A 23047-nucleotide genomic window follows, 5' to 3' on the forward strand; every position below is an offset into this window, starting at 1 on the left:
AGCGCGGGCGGGAATTGCTGCGCTCCGCCTTAAGGCGGGGCAGGGAGGGCGGAGCTCCTTCCCCCGGCCGCGCCGTCCGCAAGGGGCGGGGCGGGGCGGGGCCGGGCGCGGCGCCAAGCGGTAGCGCGAGCCGCGCCGAGAGAGGGCGTCGGTGGGCGGGGCCGCGCGTGCGTAAAGGGCCTCTTCCGGTCGGTGTCGCTCTCCCGCATGCGCACGTGTGGCCGCGCGGGGGGCGGGGCTTCTCCCGCGGCGCGCACGTGCGCGGGGCGGCGCGCGTGGCGCCCCCCCGCGGCGGCGGCGCGATGGAGCTGGCGGCGGCGCGGCGCGCGGTGCTGGCGGCCGTGCGGGGCACGCGCGCCGCCGACCTGCCGCGCCTGCTGCACTGGATGCGCAACTCCCGTAAGCGCCCCCGGCTCGGAGCGGGCCGGGGAGGGGGGAGCGGACCTGGGCGAGGGGCAGCGTGCCCGGGCCGGCTCGCCGCCCCCTTCCGCGGGCACGCGGCTCTCAGGGTACCGGCACGGCCCGGCCGCCCGGCTGTGAGCGCGGCCGGTGCCGCCCGCCCTGCCCGTCCCCGGCCGCGCTCGCCCGACGGGGGCCGGCGCGCCGTGCCGCGGTGCCGCGCCGGGGCCGGCGGTGGAGCAGGACGGGCTGCGGGCCGACCCTGCAACCCCGCGGCGGCGCGGGTCCTGCGGAGCCAGGCCGCTCCCGCCGCGCCGGGACGGCTTGGGGTGTTCGGCTTGTTTCGTCCAGCTTCGCACGTGTTCACAGCCGCCTTTCAGAAGTTTGGAAATAGCGATTTGAGCTAATTTACAAACGCTGCTTCCCGTACTTGATGTCACTTTAAGTTAACATAGCTTTCTGTTTACTCCCTTGTTTATGCCTGGATGTAATTTCATCAGCGTGCTGGAGTCAAGCATTTTGTGGCAGATGAAGAAAGGAAATATGGGTCAGTGCAGAAGCTGTAAACTTGCAACTGAACCCAAAGGATGACACGGAAAACCTCAACATAGACAGTGCATTAAAGCTGTAGTCACATAGTGCCATGCTGAATAAATTCTAAACGCTGCTTAGTCTCTGGAAGCATGTGCATTTTTCCATTGCAGATCGGAATCTGAAAGACCCCACCAATCTTGTGACCCAGTCTCAAGCATCCAGTATGTGTGTGTCCTGTTTATTAATAATTGTCTCCTGGGATGGTAAACCTACCCTGATGAATCATGTGTTAGGAGAAATTCATCATACCATACAGTACTTCCCCAAGTCATGCCCTGATTTGCTTGGGTTATGCTTCTTGTTTGGATCTTTGCTCCAGCATGTCCACTTCAGGCTGAAAACAACTTCCTAAGCCAGCTCACAGGGACCGTGGCACAAAGGCCAGCTCTGTCACCAAGAAGCTGTCCATCCTTTGAGGTACTCGGAGCTGCAAACTCACGCACTGCTGCCCTGTGGTTTGTGGCTCCCACAGTCACTCAAATGGAGAGACAGGACAGATCCTTCTCAGGTGGAGCAGGCCCTCTGCTGGATTTATGGAAGAGAACCAGCTGGGAACAGCCCTTACTGTCTGTGACAGGCAGGCAGCCCTCCCACCCAAACGGGTTCTTTCTTAGGGGAGACATAAAGTTGCAGAGCATCTGGGAGTCAGCCTTCATGACTAGAGCAGAGAACGGCCTTCCCTAGAACTTGAAGGTTGAATTTTTGTGGAAGTAGTTAGTGTTAATTGCAGTTAAAGATTCTTGTTTTCTCTGTGTGTATGTACATACCTACACATGCATGTGTCTGCATGTGTGTATAGAAGTAATGCTAGAGCAATCTGCTATAAGCAATACTGCAGCCTTCCATTTTTGAGGTCTTGTCCGGACACTTCCTAAACAGTACTTGAGTTACTGCAAATAATCTTGCTAGAAGTGGTTTTCTTCTATCCTATATGCTCTAATATAGAAAGTCTCATTGAATTTCATGTGCAATCATTTGTATTGGTTATTCACTTAACATAAATCATCACAGCTCCTGTGCACTGTATTAGTTCATGTGGTGTGCATATATGGCTTTCTCAGCTTCCTGACGCCTTTACAAATATAGTAAAGCACATGGGAGCTTACTAGTGAAACTTGAAAATGCTGAACTGTTTCAGTTAGGAAACTAATACTTAGTATTTTCTCTGTTTCAATTCTGTGATCGTGTTTTACTTCTGCCATAGGAATTTTTAGCCAATGTTTTAGCATAGTTTATGTAGACTCCAAAATCCTTTGTCAGTGAATACATTTTAATATTTATTTTTATGTTACAACTTCCAAAACTTACTATAGATGATTTCTGTGAAAGATCATATGCTGTGGTTAGCCTTTATTAGATTATGATCTCTCAAATATTTTTTCTGAATTTTAATGATGTAGCTTTTTGCCTAGGTCTTTCAATGAAAGGATACATACATTCTTGCCTCATATTTGCTCTTCATAATTAAGATACAACCTAAAGAGTAGATTAGGTTCCAAATTTTGAACTACTTTGTGTGTGGTACATCTGAGCAATCTGTGTCCTTCTATTTTTATACTGTTTGCATCAATAATGATTGCTACTGCTTCACTGTGTGCATCATCTTTAAACATAATTAGCTTTACAGTTGCCATTCAATGGCTTTTCAGCTCATATGCTGCAGATTGGAGAACAGAGTGGACAGGGCAATCAGATCAAGCAGCTGAAGTAATGAGTATAATTTCATCTCTGTAGTCTCTTTGTCAGGCCATCTTCAGAATCTTTCTTGATTTAGGGTTCTTTGCTTACCGGCTTGTGCTCTGACAATATTTTATGCTAATTTTCTCTTTCCAAAAAATGCTCATTATTCATATCCTGGCTGGATGCTATTAATTAATATTCTGAGAAATCAAGTTTAGTCATCTGCATCCTTGGCATTCGCTTACATTTTCTGATTGTACTTTGTGAAATGCTGATGCAGTACAAAACTGTAGGCAATCATATAGGTTCCAAGGTGTGTCATTTAGAACGTGTGACTTCAGCTAATCTTATTTCCCTGATGGCTGCATTTGTGGAGACATTTAGAGCCTGTAGAATGTGGCCTCATGCTAATGCTTATAGAAGTTGCCAGTGGAAAAATATCAGTGTTTACCCAGTTCTTGTGCTCTCTCAAGGTGCTGCAGTCTCCCTCTCTAACATACATATATGTTTACATGTAGATATGTGGTAAAAGAGTGGAAATTGGAAAGCTTTATGCCTGTGTGTAAAAGCTTAAATTGGTAAGCAATCAAGATGTGTTTCACTACCTCTTTGGGTCATTAATCTGTTGTGTTTTTTGAATCTCCTTTATCTGAATGGCTATGTCCTGCTTTATTTCTAGCTTTCATCCTGATGAGTACAGGACTAGCGTACAAGATTGGTATCTGTACCTTACTGGTTTTATTTTCTTGCAGCACTGGACAGTAAGTGAGCAGAGGCATTTTTCCTGCAAGTCACATTCCTTTAGCTTTTTTGCATTTTCCTCAGAGATGCAAATATTTTGTGTGATGTCCCCAGCATAGCACTCTTGTTGATGCTTCTCTTAGTATTGTTTCTCTGAGCTGCATACTGGCAGTAATTTTTAGTGTGGCCTTTTTCTTTTCCCCCTCAGAATTGTTGCATTTGAACAATTATACTGCCCATTTTAATAACTAGATAGTCCTGTGATAGTTAATAGTGCTTGGACAGAGGTTAGGGAGGAGCTGGTAGAGGTTTCTGCTGCTGTACCCTGAATACAGCTAGGGAATGTGGTATTCTCTGTATGCATAAAGAGGATTGTTTTATGGGAGATGTAAAAAGTTACCAGATCTCTGTGCCACGCAGAAATAAAAGCCTGGTCTTTGGCGATACAAAATGTAGGAAGGAAACAAACCTCTGATGAACAAAAAAAAAAAAAAAAGTGGTAGGAACGGGGAGATAATATTCTGAATGAAAACTAGGATAGGATAAATGGAAACAAAAATGGTATCCCCACAACAAACTTTTTTTCTGTGGGATGTCAGTTCCCTGCCTTCTCCTCCTGTATCCCATTCCTGTTTCTGTCAAGGTGTTGAGCTTATACTTTTACCTCCAGCTGAGGAGAACTGGGCATGATTCCAGCATTAGCTGGAGTCAGTCTTTTTCCTTCTTTGCGGCTCTCTCTGAATTAAAGTGTACATGCATCCTTAAAGTCCTGCATAAGGTGGTTATCTTTAGGGTTAGTGTTGTTGCAAAGATTATTTATTACTGTAACTTAGTTGTGTTTTCTGACTCACACACTGAAGGCATTAAATGTTACTGACAAACTTCCATGGAAGATACAAATTTAGTTATAGTAAAGCCAGTTATCTTACCTAAACTAAACCATTACATATTTTGAACTGAAAGAGCATTGAACATGTTCTCACTCCAATGATTTTTGACTAACCTTCCTTAGTAATTACGAGAACATAAGTAAATGAAAGATTCTATTCATTTTTTTTCTTTTCTATTTGTTTTTTTTTTTTTCTTTTCTTATGAATGTGGGGTTTTTTTGTACTGAGAATGTAGAAATTCCAAATCTTCATGTGTGATGGAAGAAGACATTACTGTTTTAAAGCAGCTGCTTAGCAACACTGCTTGGCTGTTTCACAATCAGCCAGCTCTTCCCACACACTGCAGTGAAATGTACGTCATTTCACGGTGACTTGCATTCCAGCTTTTCTTTTGAGTTTGTCTTAGATCTTAAAGAAAATTAAATAGTAAGAGTTGGAAAAAAGAACAGGAACCTTTGGTGTCTTAACTTTTTTATAATAGGATGATTAATGCTTTAATATCCTTTTGCAATAACCATGTTCCAGAAGTTCCGGCTCAGAAAACCTGGGTGAAGCCCAAGAGCTAATTCAAACCACTTGGGGAAACCCCCCTGACGATCCCCCTCAGCTGGGTCCCAGCATTTGATGTATAGCTGGGGCATATTCCCACGTGAACCTCCACTCCCAGATTTCTAAAATTTTCAGTAGCAGAAAAGGTTGCATTTGGTAAGAATGAATGCTGGAGGAGATAACCAGTGAATTGACCAAGCTATCTGTTTACATGAGCAGCAACACAGGAATCAGGGGAAGTAAATACAGGAATCTGAATCTTGAATTTGAGATTGAAGTCACCAAACCACTCTAGCTACTGGCAACTACTGAATGCTTTTGCCGTACTTAATGTTTAAATGCAGGTTACACAGCCTGTCTCTCAGTCAATGTCAGTGAAGCGCAGATAAGTTGATAAGACCCTTTATGCATTTTGTGTTCTGTCATGAGGTCTAAGATTGAAATATTTTTCCATCAGGGCTAAAATTACTGTTGTGTTACTGACTTCTAAGTTTTTTTCAGTTCATGTAACAGTGCAATAAAACACTCCTACAAACCTTTTCCTATCTATGCATTTCTTGAGAAATTTTTAAATATGAAGCTAAGATTTCAAAGTGATATACTGGTCTGAATTGCTGATTGTTCCTACAGTACTCAAAATACTCAAGAGTATCACTCAAAATAGTAATTGAATAATAATAATTGCAAATCTTCTAATTTAATGATAACATATAATGAAGTACAAAATTTTGTGTGTGTGTATTCACTTGTACTGGGAGCAAATCAGCTTTTTAAGAGGTTGGTGTTCAGTTCAGTCTTGTGACTTGAAAGTTGAGGGCAGTCAGTGCTGTAAATTCAGACTTTTAACAGGCAGCGAGGGAAGAGTATCTGATAAAATCAACCTAACTGATTATGGAGGATGTGCTGCTTTAGTACAGTGTTCTGAATACAGAGAAGAAATTTCTCATCATACTCTTAGGAGTGGACCAAGTGTGTTCAGCATTTTCTATCATGTACTTTATTATCAAGGAATTAGCGTGTTCTCTAATAGGTAAAGTTATCAGATGATAATTTTCACAAGACAAGAAGAGGAAAAGGAATTTTAAAAAACCCTGCTTCTTTAAATATTTCCTTTCAGTCTGCAGATGGAAGTAAAGTGGAATGAGTATCTTCAAAAAGGATGAAAGTGTGTGTTTCTGCAATGGGACAAGTATAGTATGTGTTTTTGTGAAAAAGTAGTTTAATACAAGGCTTCATATCCAAATTTGTAGAAGTGATTTATTCAAGTAAAATATCCTTTCAGAAGAGATAAAAATAGCATTGCATTTTCACATTAACATTGATTTGTTAAAATGATACCATACCAAAAATCTTTTCCTCTATTCTGTTTGATAAACTAAAATAGGAAGTTACCTATAATTGGATGAATCATCAACTTTGGGAATTGGGATTAATTTCCTTTATTGTGACAAGTGACACTGGTGTGAGAGAGATCTCAGGAATACCAAATACTTCTAAGTTGTTAGTCATTGAAACGTAATAATGGTGGGGAAAACTAGGGATTGTAAAACAGGTATGAGACTTACCTAGTTTAAAATGTAACGTCAAAGCTTCTTTAAATTAACCAATATAAAAGACTTAAACTAATAAAATAAACTCTAGTTATATTTCCGTTGGAAAAAGCCACTTTCTACCAATAACTATGTGTGCTTTGGGACAGAAATAAATATTAGTTAAAGTTCTTGAGATACTTGGCATACTGATGTCACATACTGCTTCTCCAATTGTTTAGCCAAAAAGGCAAATGCTAAAGTTTTAGGGTTATAGTGCTTCTTCCTTTACTTGGTTGTCCCGTATTATTAAAACATGCTGAATTACTAAATTAACCTCATATTAAGTAACACAGCTGTCAATATTTGCTTTTCTCTTCAGTGAGTCAGAGTATATATCTAAAAGACCATAAGGTGCTTGCTGCTATAGTTGCCTTTGCCAAATCCTCTTTTTTCCTCTCCTTCAGTGACGTGTAATCTTCTGTTGTCACTTGGAAATAGCACATTGCTTTGTCTTCAGTCCTGTATTTTGCAGTGCCATGGTGTTCAGATGTTGGTGTAGCGGTGCTCTCTATCTGGTGTGAGGCTTTGTGATGTTTTCTTAGCTTCTGTAGAAAGGCTGACTAGCACCAGGGTGATAATGAGGCTTTTTGCAACGTGTTAATTAAATTTTATGAATGTGTGTTGAGTAAATCCAGTGGAACCGGTTTTTGAAGTAAAATACAAACACTACGCACTCAGACTTCCTCCATAAACAAATGATTGTGATTCATCTTGCAGTGTTTCATGAACTGTATGTTTCTTTCCTGGTTAGTTGTCTGTTCAATGAACACAGGTTGGCTTGCACACTCTCCATTTCATGTTGTATACATTTCATGTATGTAACAGGCACTAAAATTGTATATAAAATAGTTTTCTATTTTTGTTTCTTCTTTGAAGATTCCTTTTAAGGCGATGCTGAGATTCTCAAGAGCGAACAATTTGTTAAACATAAGAGTGGAGTTGATGAAACTGTACCAGCAGAGATGCTTATTTTCATATTTGGCACTGGTGTTTCCTACTTGATGGCAATCTACAAATATTTACATACTGCAAAAGTAAATGAGTTATTGTGGTAGCTGTTGCCGTTTCTTGCTTTGACAGGAAGGAGTCGACTTTCTGTGTCAGAGTTCAGTCACAGACTGTACACACAGGTGTGGAGTGCTGCACGCACAGCTTCTGCTCCAGCTGCCATTTTGCCATCTTGGATGAAGTCTGTTCAGACCGCCTTCTCTTTTTTTGTTCCTGCTTATTGTGCTTTAGAGTATTAACTGATAGTTAGAAAGGAGCATTTCCATTTGTCATTTATTTTTCAGGGTCAGTGTTTCAACAGCTGACCTGAGCTGCATATGTGTTGTCCTTAGGACTTGTTTTGTATAGAGCATACAAGAACTCATCTGTTTCATACTTTGTTTTGCAAGGAGAGATCAGAGGGCCCTATGCAAGGTGGTCAGTGTTGTGACAGGTACTGCACAGACTGAACTCAGGGCAGGGAAGGGATAGTCTGGGTTAGGGGAAGATGGATGTGCTGCCTGCGTCTCACTGAAGGTGTGTGTTTCTCTTCTGTGGAGCTGTTGGCCAGGAAAGGTCACCCAGGCCATGAGGGAGCAGTTCCTGTTGACACACTAGATCTGGGAGGAAGAGAGCTGAAGTTCTGTATTTGTGGTGTGATGTGGCTGGCCTGGTGGTCTAGGAACACTTCCTGCATTTCATTAAATGCTATATATGAATTCGATACTCTTAACAGGCACTATAACAGCTGGATGAGCTCTCTTGCATAGTAATAGTATTGTTTTAAAGCAAGTGCCAGATGTAGAGGCTTATTGCCCACAGGCACTGATCTGTTCAGCTGCTAATATCAGCTTTCTGCTCTCTTGTTCTGTCTGTAGCACAGTTTTTCCCCTTGCTCTCTGAGATGTTATCGGCTTCAGCAAACTGGTGCCTTGTCACTCTTGAGGGCATGTTGCGGTGCTGATGGTCTCGGTTAAGCTACAGTTAGATTTGCCCACCTTCCCTTCCCATGATATCTGGGTTTACTTCTGTGCTGTGTCACATCCACAGACATCTTCCCTGAGCTTCTTGGAAAAATCACTGTGCTTCTGGGATGTTCATAACAAATCTGCAAATTGCTGGCTGGGCTGTGAGTTTAACAGGATGGGTGCTCATTAGAGGTTTCAAATTAACATGCTGACAAGCTGGAGCTGCTGCATTGCACCTGTTGTGTTGGTGTTGCTGCTGTTGCAGCTGCTGCCTCTATCTGTGTTCCTTGCTCCAAAATGTGCATCTCTTTAGGAGCTAAGTTCTGGAGAACTTAACTGTAAGCACTTTGGAGCAGTGAATTGCCTTCCTGAAGTATAACAACCACCAATGGTAATGGCCCACCAGGGAGCCACCATTGGAGCATTACTACTGTACATTTAATAAATGATAAACAAAATATATCTTAGGGGAATACAGATAATTTAAAGTTTCTGCTGCTTACTACAGGGGATTCAGGATTATCTGTTTGGGTCCATTTTCAGATGTGTTGAAAGAACCATTTGCATTTGCAGTCTAAAGAGCCTTTTGCACCAATGAATGATGGTTTCTTTAATCATACTGTTCTCACTACAGTGCCTAAGTAAAAACCATTTCAGAAGCATTTAATAGTTTAAAGGTTTGAAGGTTTCTGGTTCCTATACTAGTCTTAAAATGTCCCACTCTTTCTAGCATTTCCAGAGACCCACAGGAAAGATTAAATACATTTACATAGAGAAACTTGTAGTGTGTTCTGTAGATTTATTTTGAACCTGTTTGCCATCAAGATTTTCTGTACTAATGTTCCCACCTGGAACAGCAATGCTAGCAAATGTTGCTTTTTTTAAAAACACCTATAAAAGCTGTCAGATTTTCTTTTTGTGAGTGATGCACATACATATAAAAAGCACAGTCACTACCCAACATGTTGGCAGTCTAAATAAAAAAGAAGCAAACCAGAAGGGGTGGAGAAGAGGGGACATATGTGTCTGGTCTTAGATGAGACACAATAGATTGGTTTGGTATATTTTTTCAGGATTAGATTAGTGGTTGCTTTTTGTTGGTGGTGGTTGTCTTCTACAGGTTTGTAGCTTTGATCTGAGATGTGCCTTTGTTTAGAACCAGTTCAGCATCCTCAAAGCAGTGAGATGTCCAGACAAAAAGGAATTTCATCTTGTCCTTCTTTTGAGGAAAACATAACAAGAAAAAAGTAGAGTATAGGTATGCAGAGATCTTGTGCTGAATGCCAGTTAGAAACATCATACTCTTAACATGAAATTGTGGGATATAAGCAGGATGATGGCTGCAAGATATGAAAACTCTGGTAAGAGCAAGTAAACCTTTAGCTGGAGTGTCTGGTTCTCAATACTGCAGGTCAGAAAGTATGAGAGAGTCCAGGAGATCCGAAGGGAAGTGTTGAGAATCCTCACACACTAGGAAAAAAAAAAAAAGGAAAAAAGGTCGGGATAGGCAAATCTTGGATTTTTTTGGAAAGGAGAATGATGTGACATGTGACATGTCTTCAGGGAAGTAAATATTTACTATATAATGGAAAGGAACAAAGTTTTCTATTTCCATTGTGAGTGGGGAAGAAGATACTAAGTAGTGGCAGAGGACATCTAAGTCAATAATTAAGGGTTTTCCTTTCTAAAATTAGGGGTAGTCCAGCGCTGGACTAGATGGCTAAGGGTGGTTGTAGAGTCCTGAGCATTAACAGTAATTTTTAAAAGAGCAGTTTGAAGAAGTGATGACACTTACTGTTGATTGACCCTTGGAAGAAGAAAGGATTCGTGTCTTCACATTGTTTTCTTCTGAATCTTTTTTCTAGATGTCTTTTAAAAAAATGTGCTAAAGTAATGCAGGAATATCCTGGAAAAACAGCAAAGATTTACACTGTGGCTTTGCAAAAATGTATTGGTTTACATCCACTCCTGTTTTCCTTCTCATTTGAAATATTTTGATAGTTTAGGTAATATAAAATCTATTGTGAGTTGAACTGTTGAACTGTGCATTATCCCTGATTTTTTTGGTAAGTTTATTAGAAAGATCATACATATAAAAAGAAACTTGTATTAAAAAAAAAAAGAAAAGCCTGCATTCAGGCAACTATTGTGTTTTGTAATTTCTCCAATAGTTCAAAAACATCTTTGATGTTTTTTATATCTTAAACTGAAACAATACCACTTTGGTGGCAGCCCAGATGATCATATGTGAGTTATAAATTTATAAATATGAAAATAATTTGAGATTTCAGAAAAGCAGTGCATTTATTTTATGTGGCAAAGTTATTACAATCCAAATCTGTCATTGGCTGGAAAAGCTAACAAAGCCTGAAAAATACATACGAATAAAAAACCTTATCCATCTGGTGGTGTTTATGTCTTGCAACTGTATTGTACTGGTCATCAGTTAGTCCACATGATCTGCATATGATTGTTCTTGGGTTTTTGTTTGTCTTGATTTATAGATGACTTTGATGAACTTGTGGTGAGTAACAATGATGTTGTGCTCAGAAATATCGCTGAAGATTTGAGGAATCGTTTACCCATCGAGGCAATGTTTACTTCGGAACATCAGGCTGTTCAGAAAGTAAGCTAATTGTTATGGTCTGCTTCAGAACAACATCATTTATTCTGATAGCATTTTTAGCAGTAGTTCATAATAGAGAATGAACATGGATTGAAGTATAGGAAATCTCAGTTTGGTTCTCAGGTCTGTTGTTTTATATTTTCATGACTACAAGAAAGTTGCTTTGTAGTTTTAAATACTTTGATCATATGTTTTTTGGGATAGCTTTCATTCTGTGTGGTATGGCACCTGTCACAGTGATTCTTCAATGCTAGCTCCCTAGTAGACTCTAACAGCCCCCTTAAAGACAACAGGAGCACAGCACCAGTATTTTGCTGTTGCCATAACGTGGGCAGCCCGGAGATGATATCCAGCTCTTTTCAGATTCTCATGGCTCAGAAACAGGTGGGCTGTGTGTCCTGTGGGAGGAGAGTGCACCTTTCCTACTTGACCTGTCAATATACAAGGAAAGTTAATGCATTTCCCAGAAAAGTGGTGTGTGGCTCTTCAGTGGGAAACGTGGGTTGGCCACATGCAGCAAGCCTGGAAAAGGGAGGAAAGATGAGTAGGAGGATGAAGATTATGCCCCTTGCAATTATGAGAAGGCAATCATCCCAACTGGTATACTTTTGATTGAAAGAGACACTCATGTTAATCAGGGATGCTTCTAGATAGAGGCATAAGGCACAATAATGAAAATAGTCAGTTGAGGCTGAGAAGCAGAATTGACCTTTCTGCTAAATTTAAGTTACATTCTGCTCATTAAAAGAAGAGAAAAAGCTTTCTTTACCCTGTATGTTCTCTATAGCCAAGCAAGCGCTAAAGAGACAAAATTCACATGGGGCCCCCCTACTCAGGTATCAAAACCAGCTCGCTCTTGTTTGTCAACTACCACTTACTGGTTATCTCAATGGAATTTGATGACCCAGTTTACATGCAGGATTTCTGTTGTTTAAATTTTTTTGTAATTGTTGCATAGGGAAAAACATGGATCTCGAGGATTTTGAGAAAGGTAGGATGGTGGAACAGTTAATGTTTGACAGTGTAAGTGAAGTTAAGAGACTTGGTTATGCCTTTCTAAGGTTTTGTTTGTCTTCTCAGATACAGCAGCATCCACTGCCCATGATTCATGTTGATGCATTCCTTTATGATGATGATGTTGTTGATTCATTGTGTGAGGAGGGGAAAATGAGTAGGAGCTACTGCACAGAGTGTGGCTCATACAAAACTGCATCTTTAGGTAAGTGTTCTTTCGTGAACAAGAGAAACAAATTTAGTTTAACTAAACTGGTTTGTGCAGTGACTCAGCTGGACATGACAACATCCAGCTGACGGGGGAGTTTGTCCAGACTGCTGCACAATACAGGCCAGAATTATTTCCCATAACCAATGGAAGGAGCCTCCAGCACATGTAAGTTGAATTAATTCGTAGTGTATGAGTGACAATTGTTGCCCACAAAAACTGGGCAGGTAAGAGGCAGGCCGTCTATCACTGGAGAGAAAGATGCAAGAGGAAGACAATACTGTAGAGTCCGTGCAGTAGCCTGGGTTTCCTCTCACATGCTGAAAAGCAGTAGAAAGCACCATCTGTCTTAAAGCTTGTGTGTGGTGTGGTACAGATCAGTGCTGTTGCCAGTAGAGCACAGCCATTGAAGGAACGGTTTATATGGAGAACATTCCATTCATGGAAACTTTGGAGTTGAAATTAAAGCTATTAGTATGTCTGCCCATAAAAAGTTTTGCACAAATTTTATTTACTATGTTTCCTTTTTCAGTTAAACAGTTACAAGTTGCTTTGTTTTGCATTTTTTAACATATGTTACTGTGTACAAAAAGGTAATTCAGTTTCATGAAGGATTTCAAAATTCGCCATGTAAGGCAAGGAATCCTCAGACTTGGGACAGGTTGCTTACCTCTGATCTGAAAACCCTGCTCTAATGCACTAATGCAGACAAGAAACCACACAAGTTTTCAGTGAAGATAAATTTTCAGGTTATTATTTCAATGGTTAATTACACAGTAGTTAGTACTGCCCACCCAACACCTTTGTTCTGTTCTTATTTCCCAGAGTTTATTTCGCATTCCTTTTCCCTCATGGAACTGAAGTTTCTTTATCAACATGTACTGCCTGACCTGACAGGAAAGGTAGTGGTTGACGTTGGCTCCAGGCTTGGTGCAGTGCTATTTGCGGTAACTTCCAGCATAGGAATTCATATTTTATTACTTTGACAAACATCTTCCCTCTTTTCTGACTGCCTACTCTCATTACTCAATATTGGATGGGTCATTCTGAGAGGCACCTCTAATCTGACTCTCTGAATAGTGTAAAGTGCTATTTACTAGCACTTTCAGTTCTTCCTCTATTCCTCACAAGAGGGAATACAGATGATCTTGCTTACGGAGAGGAAAAGTCTGTTATTCAACAGAATAGCATATTGCTGTCACACATGCTGCTCTTTTGCTTGTTCCTGATGTCTCTTTCATAAATAAGTTTGTCCTCTTATGTCTTGACCATGCCTATATATAGATTAGTTATGTTAAATTCCTTTATAAAGCTGATAAACTGTTAAAATATACAAAGGAAGACTTTGATATGAATTTGTCTCCAAAAACATATTGTCCTGCTCTGCATTTTAAAATGCACAGAAAATACTTCATCGAGAAACTTGAGTGCAATTTTGATTGCTTTTGGCATGGCTGGTACAACATATGGCCAACAGCGATGCAAAACACACACTACTACTTTCTTAAAAAAGTCAATGTGTGTTTAGGGCTCAATCTTGCAAACACTTGAGCATGTGATTTTACTCATTTGAATAGTCTAATTTTGGGATCACTCAAATGAGGAAAGTTACTCCCATTTGTAAATATTTGCAGCACTGGGTCCTTAAATGGTAACAGTTTGGCTAGGCTGAATTTGTTTTGAAGTATTTAAATGCTTGTATTATTATAGGAGAAGACACTCTCAAAGCACTCTTACAAAAAAGAGTTCTGCTTTGTAACATGGTCTTGCCTTGGAGGAGGGGTGACTTCACAGGTTGCTTTTCTACTGTCTGAGTTGAATGGTTTCAGAAAACCTTAATAATGAAGTTGTAATACTAGTGCATCTCAGATATTCTATATCTTCAGCATTGTTTGTCTTTGCCATTGTTGGTAAAGTGTAATTATTGTGCTCAATGGAGATAGTGGCATTTAAAACAATATCTTTATTAGGGCACTGTACGCTCAAGTATTTGTACTTTTTTCTCTAACATTTCCAACAGCTTCCCAAAATCTTAGTCCAAAACTGAACTGGTTTTTTGGGCGTAATATTAAGTCATAATTTAGCTTTTTTTTCCAATATGTACCTGTATGAAACATCTGAAAATGTCAGTAATACAGTAACTTAGAGGAGCTGACAAAGACTTGATCTCAAAATATCCCACTATATTATTGTTATATTGTCCTCCATTTTCACTCATTTTGACTCTGTTGTCTCATATTTTTGTTATTTTTTTCTTGATATTTTCTTCTTCAATTCTCCCAAGAAACAAAAATGACATGTAGAGTCTTTTTCCTTCACACTATTTTTGTAACTTGTTTTGTACACTTTTTTTCTTTCTTAGACTATTTTCCGTCTGTTTTGCAGTTGAAGTGAACTTGGAGCTTTCCTTTTCTTGCTATTTTGATGTGCCATTTTGGATCTCTTACTAAAATTTTTGAGGCTTAAGAGGGAATTGCCAAATCAGGAGCTTAGCTATGAAAAATATTTCACATCCACTGAAAGACATTTCTCAACTCGCTATTTTAAATTGTTTCTTTAATCTTAACTCGTGTTTAATTCTCTTCTTTTTAAATGAAAGTTTTGAATTTTTTTTAAAGGCATCACGGTTACTAAATTTCCTTTTCCTAATGTAGGGTTATCTTTATAGCTCAGCTTCCCAGCTCTATGGAGTAGAAATGAATGCAGACTTTTGCCAGTTGCAAGAAATGATGGTTACAAAGTATGAGTTCATTGACAGAATAAAGGTAACTAAATACGTGTTTTAGTTTATGTATTTTTAACCACTGTGTACAAGGTATCTGGTTGAAGCGAGTGGCTGGTAAATCAGCATTCTGAGAAGTTTCTACATTTGCCTGTTTTGATCCTAAACAAAGGCTTTGCATTAGGAAAAAAAGACCTTATAGCACAGAGAAAGAGGGAAATTATCAAAATATTAATCACTTAGCCTTTTTCCTAACTAGACTTACCCACTGGCTCACACAAAACAGATAAATCTTAGCTGGTTCACCCAGTGAAATCAATTACATCATTGCCACTCCTATGAAACTGAGTGTATAAAGAATTTCTGTCACAAAGACAAAAGTAAATGTCCGAGATTCACTTTTGTTAGCAGAAAAATGTTTGTAGGATTCGCAAATTTGCATCTAAGAATACCTAAAAGACTTAGAATTAGCCATATTTCCTTTCATAGAATGTCAGTGTATGTGTACCTTCCACAAACAAAATGGATATCAAACAAAGTGCTATCAGTATGGGAATCATTTCCCTAGTTTCATTATGGGAATAGCTACTAATATTTTAAAGAGGAAAAAAAATCCTTTCAGGACCAGACCCATTATTTTGTTACCAGCAAGAGTTGGTATGTAGAATATGCTGAGTATAATACTGGCTTTAACCCTGTGTTGTATGCACGTGCCCCTGAATAGAGTCACACTAACTGCTAAGTATGGTAATTTCTTGGGTATTAAGGTAACCCAATTTTAACCTAGAAAGAAAGAATAAACATATTTAACACAGTGTAAGCAGTATCATTGGGTTGCTCAATTCAGTTGCAGATCCATAATCTTTGGGTTTTGCATATGTTTTGTGTTTATAACACTTTATTGTGATAAAAGTGAAAGAGCAGTTAGGAACTCTCTCAAGTTAATTCAGTGGAGCTGGAGATCTATAAGCATGCTTTTCAGCACTGTATATTTTTTATTATGAGCTTTTATGTATTTTCTTCACACCTTGTAATTCTGCTGAAGTATTCATTTTGGAGCATAAAGATAAGATAATAGGTTTTCAAAGCAGTGCCAGAGGACTTAGCTATTTGAGTCTCATTAAATGCTAATTTAGTCATGTGATTTCTGTTATCACACTGCTTTGAACATTTAAATCTTTTATTTTTATTTCACTCCCAGATGACTTCTCTCATAGAGGTACATATCAGGTTGAAAAATTATGAGAATCCAGATGCTGGTCATAAAGTTTGAAAAACGTTTTAGTGACTCTTCTTAAATAGAGATTTTTTTTTTCAAGATAGTTCTGATTTTTTATCAGAATATGTTCCTAAAGGATAGCAAAGTGAAATGGTATCTTTAGTGGCTAAATCTCTGAGTGAACCTTGTGTTTCTCTGATCAACACTTGGTTTGTTAAAGTACGTAGAAGGTTGCTCAGCGTCTTTTGCCATTTGAGGAAACATTTAGCTACTGGGAGGAAAGTAAACAGTTCAACAGATCTTAGGAAACTTGAGACCTCAATTCAGAAATTGTCTGTAGTCATGAAAGGCTTGGTGTTTATTCCATTGGATGATAGGGCAGTTTTAAAATCAGTTGCTGCCTCCTCTGTTCTACTGGCACACAGCCAAACAGATCAGAGAACTAGTTCAGCTGAAACCAAGCCCAGCAATATTGGGATTTTGACTAGAGCAGTATCTGGGTCTGTCTCATTTTGCAGCCATACATGCTTATGTGGTCCCAAGTCCCCCAAGAGGAATGAGGATATGTTTGAGGAGAATGAGGTGCTTAGGTCACTTTGGTCAGTATGGTCACCTACTCTGTAAATGCAGAGTAATTTTAGGTCAAGTCTTAAGTATCATTCAAGTCAAGAAAACATCAACTTATGTTCAAAGCTTCCAGTAGTTTAAGCATCTTTCTGAATTGTGGTTTAAATTATTAGGACTGCCATTAGTATCCTATCCTATGCATGGGAATATTCTTTCCCAGGGGTAGGACCCTGCATTTGCCTTTGCTGAATTTTAGAAGGTTCCTCTCTGCCCATCCCTCCATAGCCACTCCTTCCAGCTTCTTGTCTTCAGTGAACTTGCTGAGGAGGCATCTCCCCTTCATCCAAGTCATTTGTGGATAAATTAAACAATACTGGACTCAGAATTGAGCCGTGAGGACACCAATAGTGACAGGCCTCCAGCTTGACCCTGTGCCACTGTTTATGACCCTCTGGGATCTGCCATTGAGTCAATTCTCAGTCCTCACTCATCCAGCCCTCACACCCTGAGTTTGTCTGTGAGGATGTTGTGAGAAACAGAGCTGAGAGCCTTGCTGAAGTCAAGTTGACAAAATCCCCTGATCTCCCCTCATCCATGCAGGTAGTTGGTTCATCACAGAAGTCAATCAGGTTGGTCAAACATGATTCACCTTTAGTGAATCCATATTGACTATTTATCCCTTCAAAAGATATTCCAATTTACATTTCTCATCAGATTTGGGATGCATAATAATAGAATATCCTGAGTTGAAAAGGACCCACAGGGATCACTGAGTCAGAATGACAAGATTTTTCTGTCTTTAAGAAGAAATCAAACACATCAGAGTGTTAATGAGCATCCATATTCTCCTGTCTCACTTGTTTTGAAAAATGACATGAAGTGCTAATATCCTTTTTGTAGGTGAAGGTAGATAAAATCAAAATAGCTCCTCTTGTGCTGACTGGAGAGGCAGTTGTTTAGTAGTATCCTCCAGTGCTACTGAGCATCCTGCCTTTCCAACATTCCCAGTCTCAATATGCATTGTGAGAATTCAGCTGTCAAAGCTGGGTTTGTAGTGTCTTTTCTAGCTATAATCCTTCAGTAACCCACTGACCCTGTGAGATGCCTTTTATTATCCTCAAAATAGCTTCAACTAGCTTAACTTCTTTCTTGAAATCACTGGACATTTGTGATAAAATATAGGGAAATGCAACACCCATCTCATACATTATCTCATCTTTTATGGCATACAGTTCTAAATCAAAATTCAGATGTACTTTATTTTACTGAGCATAATGGATGGAGTATTTTAATTAGAAGAGTTAAATCTGGTTTTTTTTAATTTTTGAAAGGTTATTATGGTTGTGTATGTCAGTTTTATCTACTGTGAAGCCAGTGGAATGACTGTTTTTGTGACTGGTTCAAAAGGGTGGTAGCAGCTGCTGTATTAGGCTGACAGGCTTCATGACTTCTCAAAGGCTGTATTTGTCTCTTAATTTATGCCTTGGGAAATTTTTCTCCTTCAGGTGGTTCATGCAGACATCTGTACTCAGCCCTCACTTCTGCAGAAGGCTGATGTTGTTATAATGAATAATGTCTTTGAATATTTTCTTGACAGACAGGAACAGGCCAGGTAAGCTCTGTGTCCAAACAAGTTCCCTATTTCTTTGGCAATATATGTGTAACCTTGTGAATAATGGAAAACCTTAAGGTTGTGCTTTTTGAAGGCACATGCATAATTTATATAAGGAATTTGTTTCATACTGCCTACTTCTAATTGTTAGACTTAACTGCTAAGGTGTTCTGGCAGTTGTTTGTTGTTAAACCCACTAAACACTGTTGCTTTGTTTACCCAAACCTTGGCTTGAATCCTTGCACTGATATGTTAAAATTGTATCTTGCTGCTTTAGAATCTGAAATTACTGTATCAGCATAGAATTTAATCTTCAGAAGTAAGAGTCACTGACTCATTGATGTCAGAGTTTTAATATATACAGACTACAAAGCATGGTTATGAATGATATTTCTAACAGATATTCATAAGGATGTGGTAGCAAACAAACATGTGGCTAAGGTTCTCTTTCAGGTACAAGGCACTCACAGATGAGCTTTTGCTAATCCAGCAGCATCCATTTCAAGTGTAAATAACTTATCATCCTAAGTTTAGAATGGGCAGTCAGAAAAAAGGACTATCTGTGTGTCTACTTGGTCCCAGCCAAGTCTGTCATTCTGTACCAGCTTCAGCTAAGCCTTGCCCTGCTGCCCTGGTTACCAGGTGATAATACCAGCCAGACAGGCACAGAATGATAGTAGGTGTTTCAAAATGCCAGGAAATATATTTCCAGGCACAGGACTGAGAATTCACTTGATTGTGACATAACTTGGGAATAGTGGTTTAGTGTTGCATTAGTAGCATGAAGACAAATGACATTTGAAGAACGCTGGAAATTAAAGTCTTTTTAGTCTGAATTACTGTGCTGTGAGAAATAATCTTACTTGCAAAATAAAAAAAAAAAGTGAATGCTGGGGGCTATGTTTAAATACTCTGATTACTAATGTCTTAAGAGAAGGACTTTGTCACAACTGTACACAAAGTATGTATGTAAAGCACAGTTTGTTGTGAAGCTTAATAAAGGACTGCACTTCAGGACTAGATTTTCTTCAAACCAAAGAGGCTAAATGTCAATGTTTAATGCTTGTTCAAAGTGAAAGTCTTGACAATACCAAATTATATGCATGTATGTATGAGAAATACAAAGTTACAAAATCTGACATTGTAAGATCATGTATTCCCTGTGTTTTTAATACAAAGCTTGGTTTTATTCCTGCAAATACATTTGCTTAGATATTAATAATGACTGATAGGCATGTATTGCAAGCCTTTAAGCTTAGTCTACCTCTGGCCAATAAAGTGCAAGTGTTAGATTAATTGTATATCAAATATGTCTTTTTTTTTCTCAAAAAAACTGGTCACCTATCTTTAAATATGTTTCAGAGCTTGGGAATTTATTGCTTGTAATGTAAGGAAAAGAGGGTCCTTATTAGTGACAGTTCCAAGTCTTGAGGAATCACTTTCAAAGCTCCAGGTAAGTTCCCTCAGCCTGTTTTAGCTGACACACTTGGTTATATTCTGTCAAAGTGACATTTCTGTAGTTGAAGTCAGCTGCTTGCCAGTATTGCTGTAAGGAAGGATATTTAATTTTGTGCAAAGATTAAAAGGTGGAAGACTCAGGATTGTGTTTTGAGGTTGACCACCAGCACTTCTTCCTGTACTTCGATTGTCCTCGTGTGAAAAGGAAAATCCCAGCCTGTATCCGTAGGCTGCATGAATCATTGCATTAACATGTGTATTAATAGGGCAGTATGAGCTTTTGGAAGTACAGATTAGTGAGAGATGTGGTCTCCCATCTAGCCGAGTGACTACCATCATGCATCTTGAATCATTGCATGGCTTTAAATTGCAGTTGGAAGCAAACATCTTCCATGTCTCTGTGAAGGCAGTGCATCTTTCAAAGATGTTGAATGCTCTGTGCTGCTCCCGATGGGCCATGCTCCACTCTGTCCCTTCTGCTATCGGTCATCAGCAGATCATATGTGTGATACCTGGTCAAATTATGTGGCCTAGCTTTAGTTAGGAAACAAAACACTGATCAGACATTACAAGGTTATGTATAAAGTGATTTTCTCACAACAGTAGTTAGTTTTAGAGAAATTGAATCACTTGTTGCCTGTATGCTGATGGATGAAGTAGATCCTCAGCCCCAAGACGAGCAGTGGGGTCATTTGAACTTTTCTTGGAGCAGGCTGTAATCACAGAGCAGCTGAGAAGCCCGTTTTAGCCTTAATACAATACTCCCTGGGTGTAAAACAAGAAAATACCTGTGATTCTTCCATGATACTGTTACCTGCTCCCTCAGCACATCTGTCAGAACATCACCCTTTGAATTAGGATGTTTGAGGCGTACACAAATGCATAAAGAAAGGTGTTGGTAATATGCTAACAAAATATCTAGACTACTGACTGAGATAATTTTTAAAGTTATCTTTATTATCTCCTATTTGAGTTAAAATGGCTTTTCCAGAAATTAATTAATCATTGTCATATAATCTGGAATGACTAATCTCTCATATTATGTCTTGCCTTCTTAATGTTGAAACTCCTTAACCTTGAAACTCCTGCTGTTTCATAACATGGTGTTGACTTAAGGATCTGCTTTCATTGTTTCAGGCAGATGTACAGCTCAGTCAATGGGTTGAAGAGGTGCAGCTGAACTATGATGTTTATATGGAAAAGGATATTGACAGAGAAGCACTCGAACAGATACATTTATACAAGATTCTCTAGTACCTGGAAAAATTTACCAGTATCCTTATGATATATATTTTGAACTTGGATTGATTTATATGAATAAATCAGGTCAAAATTCATAATGTGGTTAATTTGAGTCATATATATGGTTTTTAATGAAAAAGAGTATTTGGAAACAGATTTTCTTACTGAGTTATTTTGTCTCAATGGGATATTTTGACTTTTTACTAGGAGATATCCTCATGGTTTATTTTTTGTAGAAATCTTAAAAAAAGCGTCTACATAGTAATGCTAAAAGAACTTTTGGCATTGTGCACTCCCAATGTTTGCTAAATATATCAAACCTAAGAACAGTGAATCCTTTTTGATGTGAATTATAAGAATGCATTTAGTGTAATGTTACATAAAAGTTGTAGTGCTGTTTCATTTTGGTATAAACCATTTATTCTTATCAGCAATAATATTTATTAACAGTATTATCTTTGGTGTTCTGCCTATGGAATTTTTAGGTTTTCTTTCCAGAGTCTGCTTGATAAACAGATTACCTACTGGCATATGTTATGAGGGAGGCAAGTTCATCCATTTAGTTAGTTGTCCTTAAGGTGGGTATTAATATAAAATACTGAAGGACACCGAGGAGCCATGGAGAATTAATACAGCAAATCCAGGATTATGGAACTTTTCCTGCACTTCTTCTGTGGATGGTAGGAAGAGTAATAAGGGGTTAAGAAGCTGAAAATTCTGAACAGGTGTCGTGGCTTAGCAGAGGCTTGGTGGTGGCGTAAAACAGTGAAAATTCGTAACAGAGCCTCCTCAGAGAGAAAAGATCCACATACACCCACCATATTTATATTTAGCTTTTACGTTCTAAGGATGTAAAGCTTTTAGTCAGCTGAAGAATGTTTTAGGTTTTAGCAAACATTAACAATCCCAAGTGCAAAAATATTAACTTCAGGAGTTTTGGGCTTAGTGTGTTGTGAATTTGGAAGCATTGTTAAAAAGTTTGCTGCACAAGTTATGTCTAGTGTAAATGGGAAAACATTAAATTGGATTTCAATCTTCATGTTTTGTACAAGTCAGTGACTTCAATAATACGTGCTGTAAGCAAAAGGTATCAGTGGCCTTTAGGCACTCACCAACTCAGTAAATAAATGGGACTGTAGAAAGGATAGTGAGTTTTAAAAAATCTTACTTTCATGTCCTGTTCAGAGTGGAAGAGGATGTCTTGAGTGATACTGAACCGCTGCTCAAATACTGTGTTGAATCTATTTTTCATGCATTTAAAAATGTAAAAAGAGGGAAAGCTTTTCTTAAAATATTTGTTTTATTGGTTATTTAATTGTCAGTGAGACAAGTGCCCTTAGAAAAGAAACCTAGGAGAGGCTAAGCAGCAGGGTGGAGGGGCAATGCAAGGCTAACAGATCTAATAAGGAGAGAATAAAATGGAGAAAAGAAATGCATGCACAGTTCAGAATGAGGAAATGAGCACTGTAGTAATCAGTACAGTGGAAGCTGTGACTGAATTGGAGTATATAAATAGGCTGCTATAAAACAAAAACTGAATGGGTCATAAAAAGCTGCTTCATAACCCTACTACCATGTGAGAAGAAAACACCATGTTGGAATGCTTTTTTACTTTTTTCCAGAGTCCTGAAAGATCTCCCAAATCAATTGTCAGGACTTGGGGCCCATGGTATTGGGTATGATCTGTGCCCTGCACCTTGTTTTGGTAATATGGGAACTACAACTTTCATTGCAGTTGTTTCCCCTCTTCATGCTGAGTCTTCAAATAGTTTTCTTGGGTGTTGATCTCAGATTAAAAAAAAATCAATAGACTGGAGCAGATCACCAGCATATTTAATGACATCTGTATCCTCTGACTGAAAATAGTATGCACGCATCTGGAGCTCATATGCAGCAGAGGGTGCAAAAGGGAAGCTCCCTCTGTCTTTTTTAGACATCAGGAGAAACTCAAGAGGTGAGCTCAAGCTGCTGAAATGTCT

General features: G+C 39.1%; 1 protein-coding gene across 1 annotated transcript; it reads left to right on the plus strand.

The window, feature by feature from the left end:
* The first annotated feature begins 302 nt into the window (after positions 1-302).
* LOC110477190 (uncharacterized) lies at positions 303-22107 on the plus strand. The gene is made up of 8 exons (XM_077784412.1): positions 303-399; positions 10905-11026; positions 12107-12245; positions 13074-13195; positions 14903-15013; positions 18262-18368; positions 19731-19821; positions 20964-22107. The coding sequence occupies exons 1-8, from the start codon at positions 303-305 to the stop codon at positions 21078-21080; spliced, it is 906 nt and encodes a 301-aa protein (XP_077640538.1). The 3' UTR covers positions 21081-22107.
* Positions 22108-23047: the final 940 nt, after the last annotated feature.

This window comes from Lonchura striata, chromosome 6 (assembly GCF_046129695.1).
Source record: "Lonchura striata isolate bLonStr1 chromosome 6, bLonStr1.mat, whole genome shotgun sequence".
Classification (NCBI taxonomy): Eukaryota; Metazoa; Chordata; class Aves; order Passeriformes; family Estrildidae; genus Lonchura; species Lonchura striata.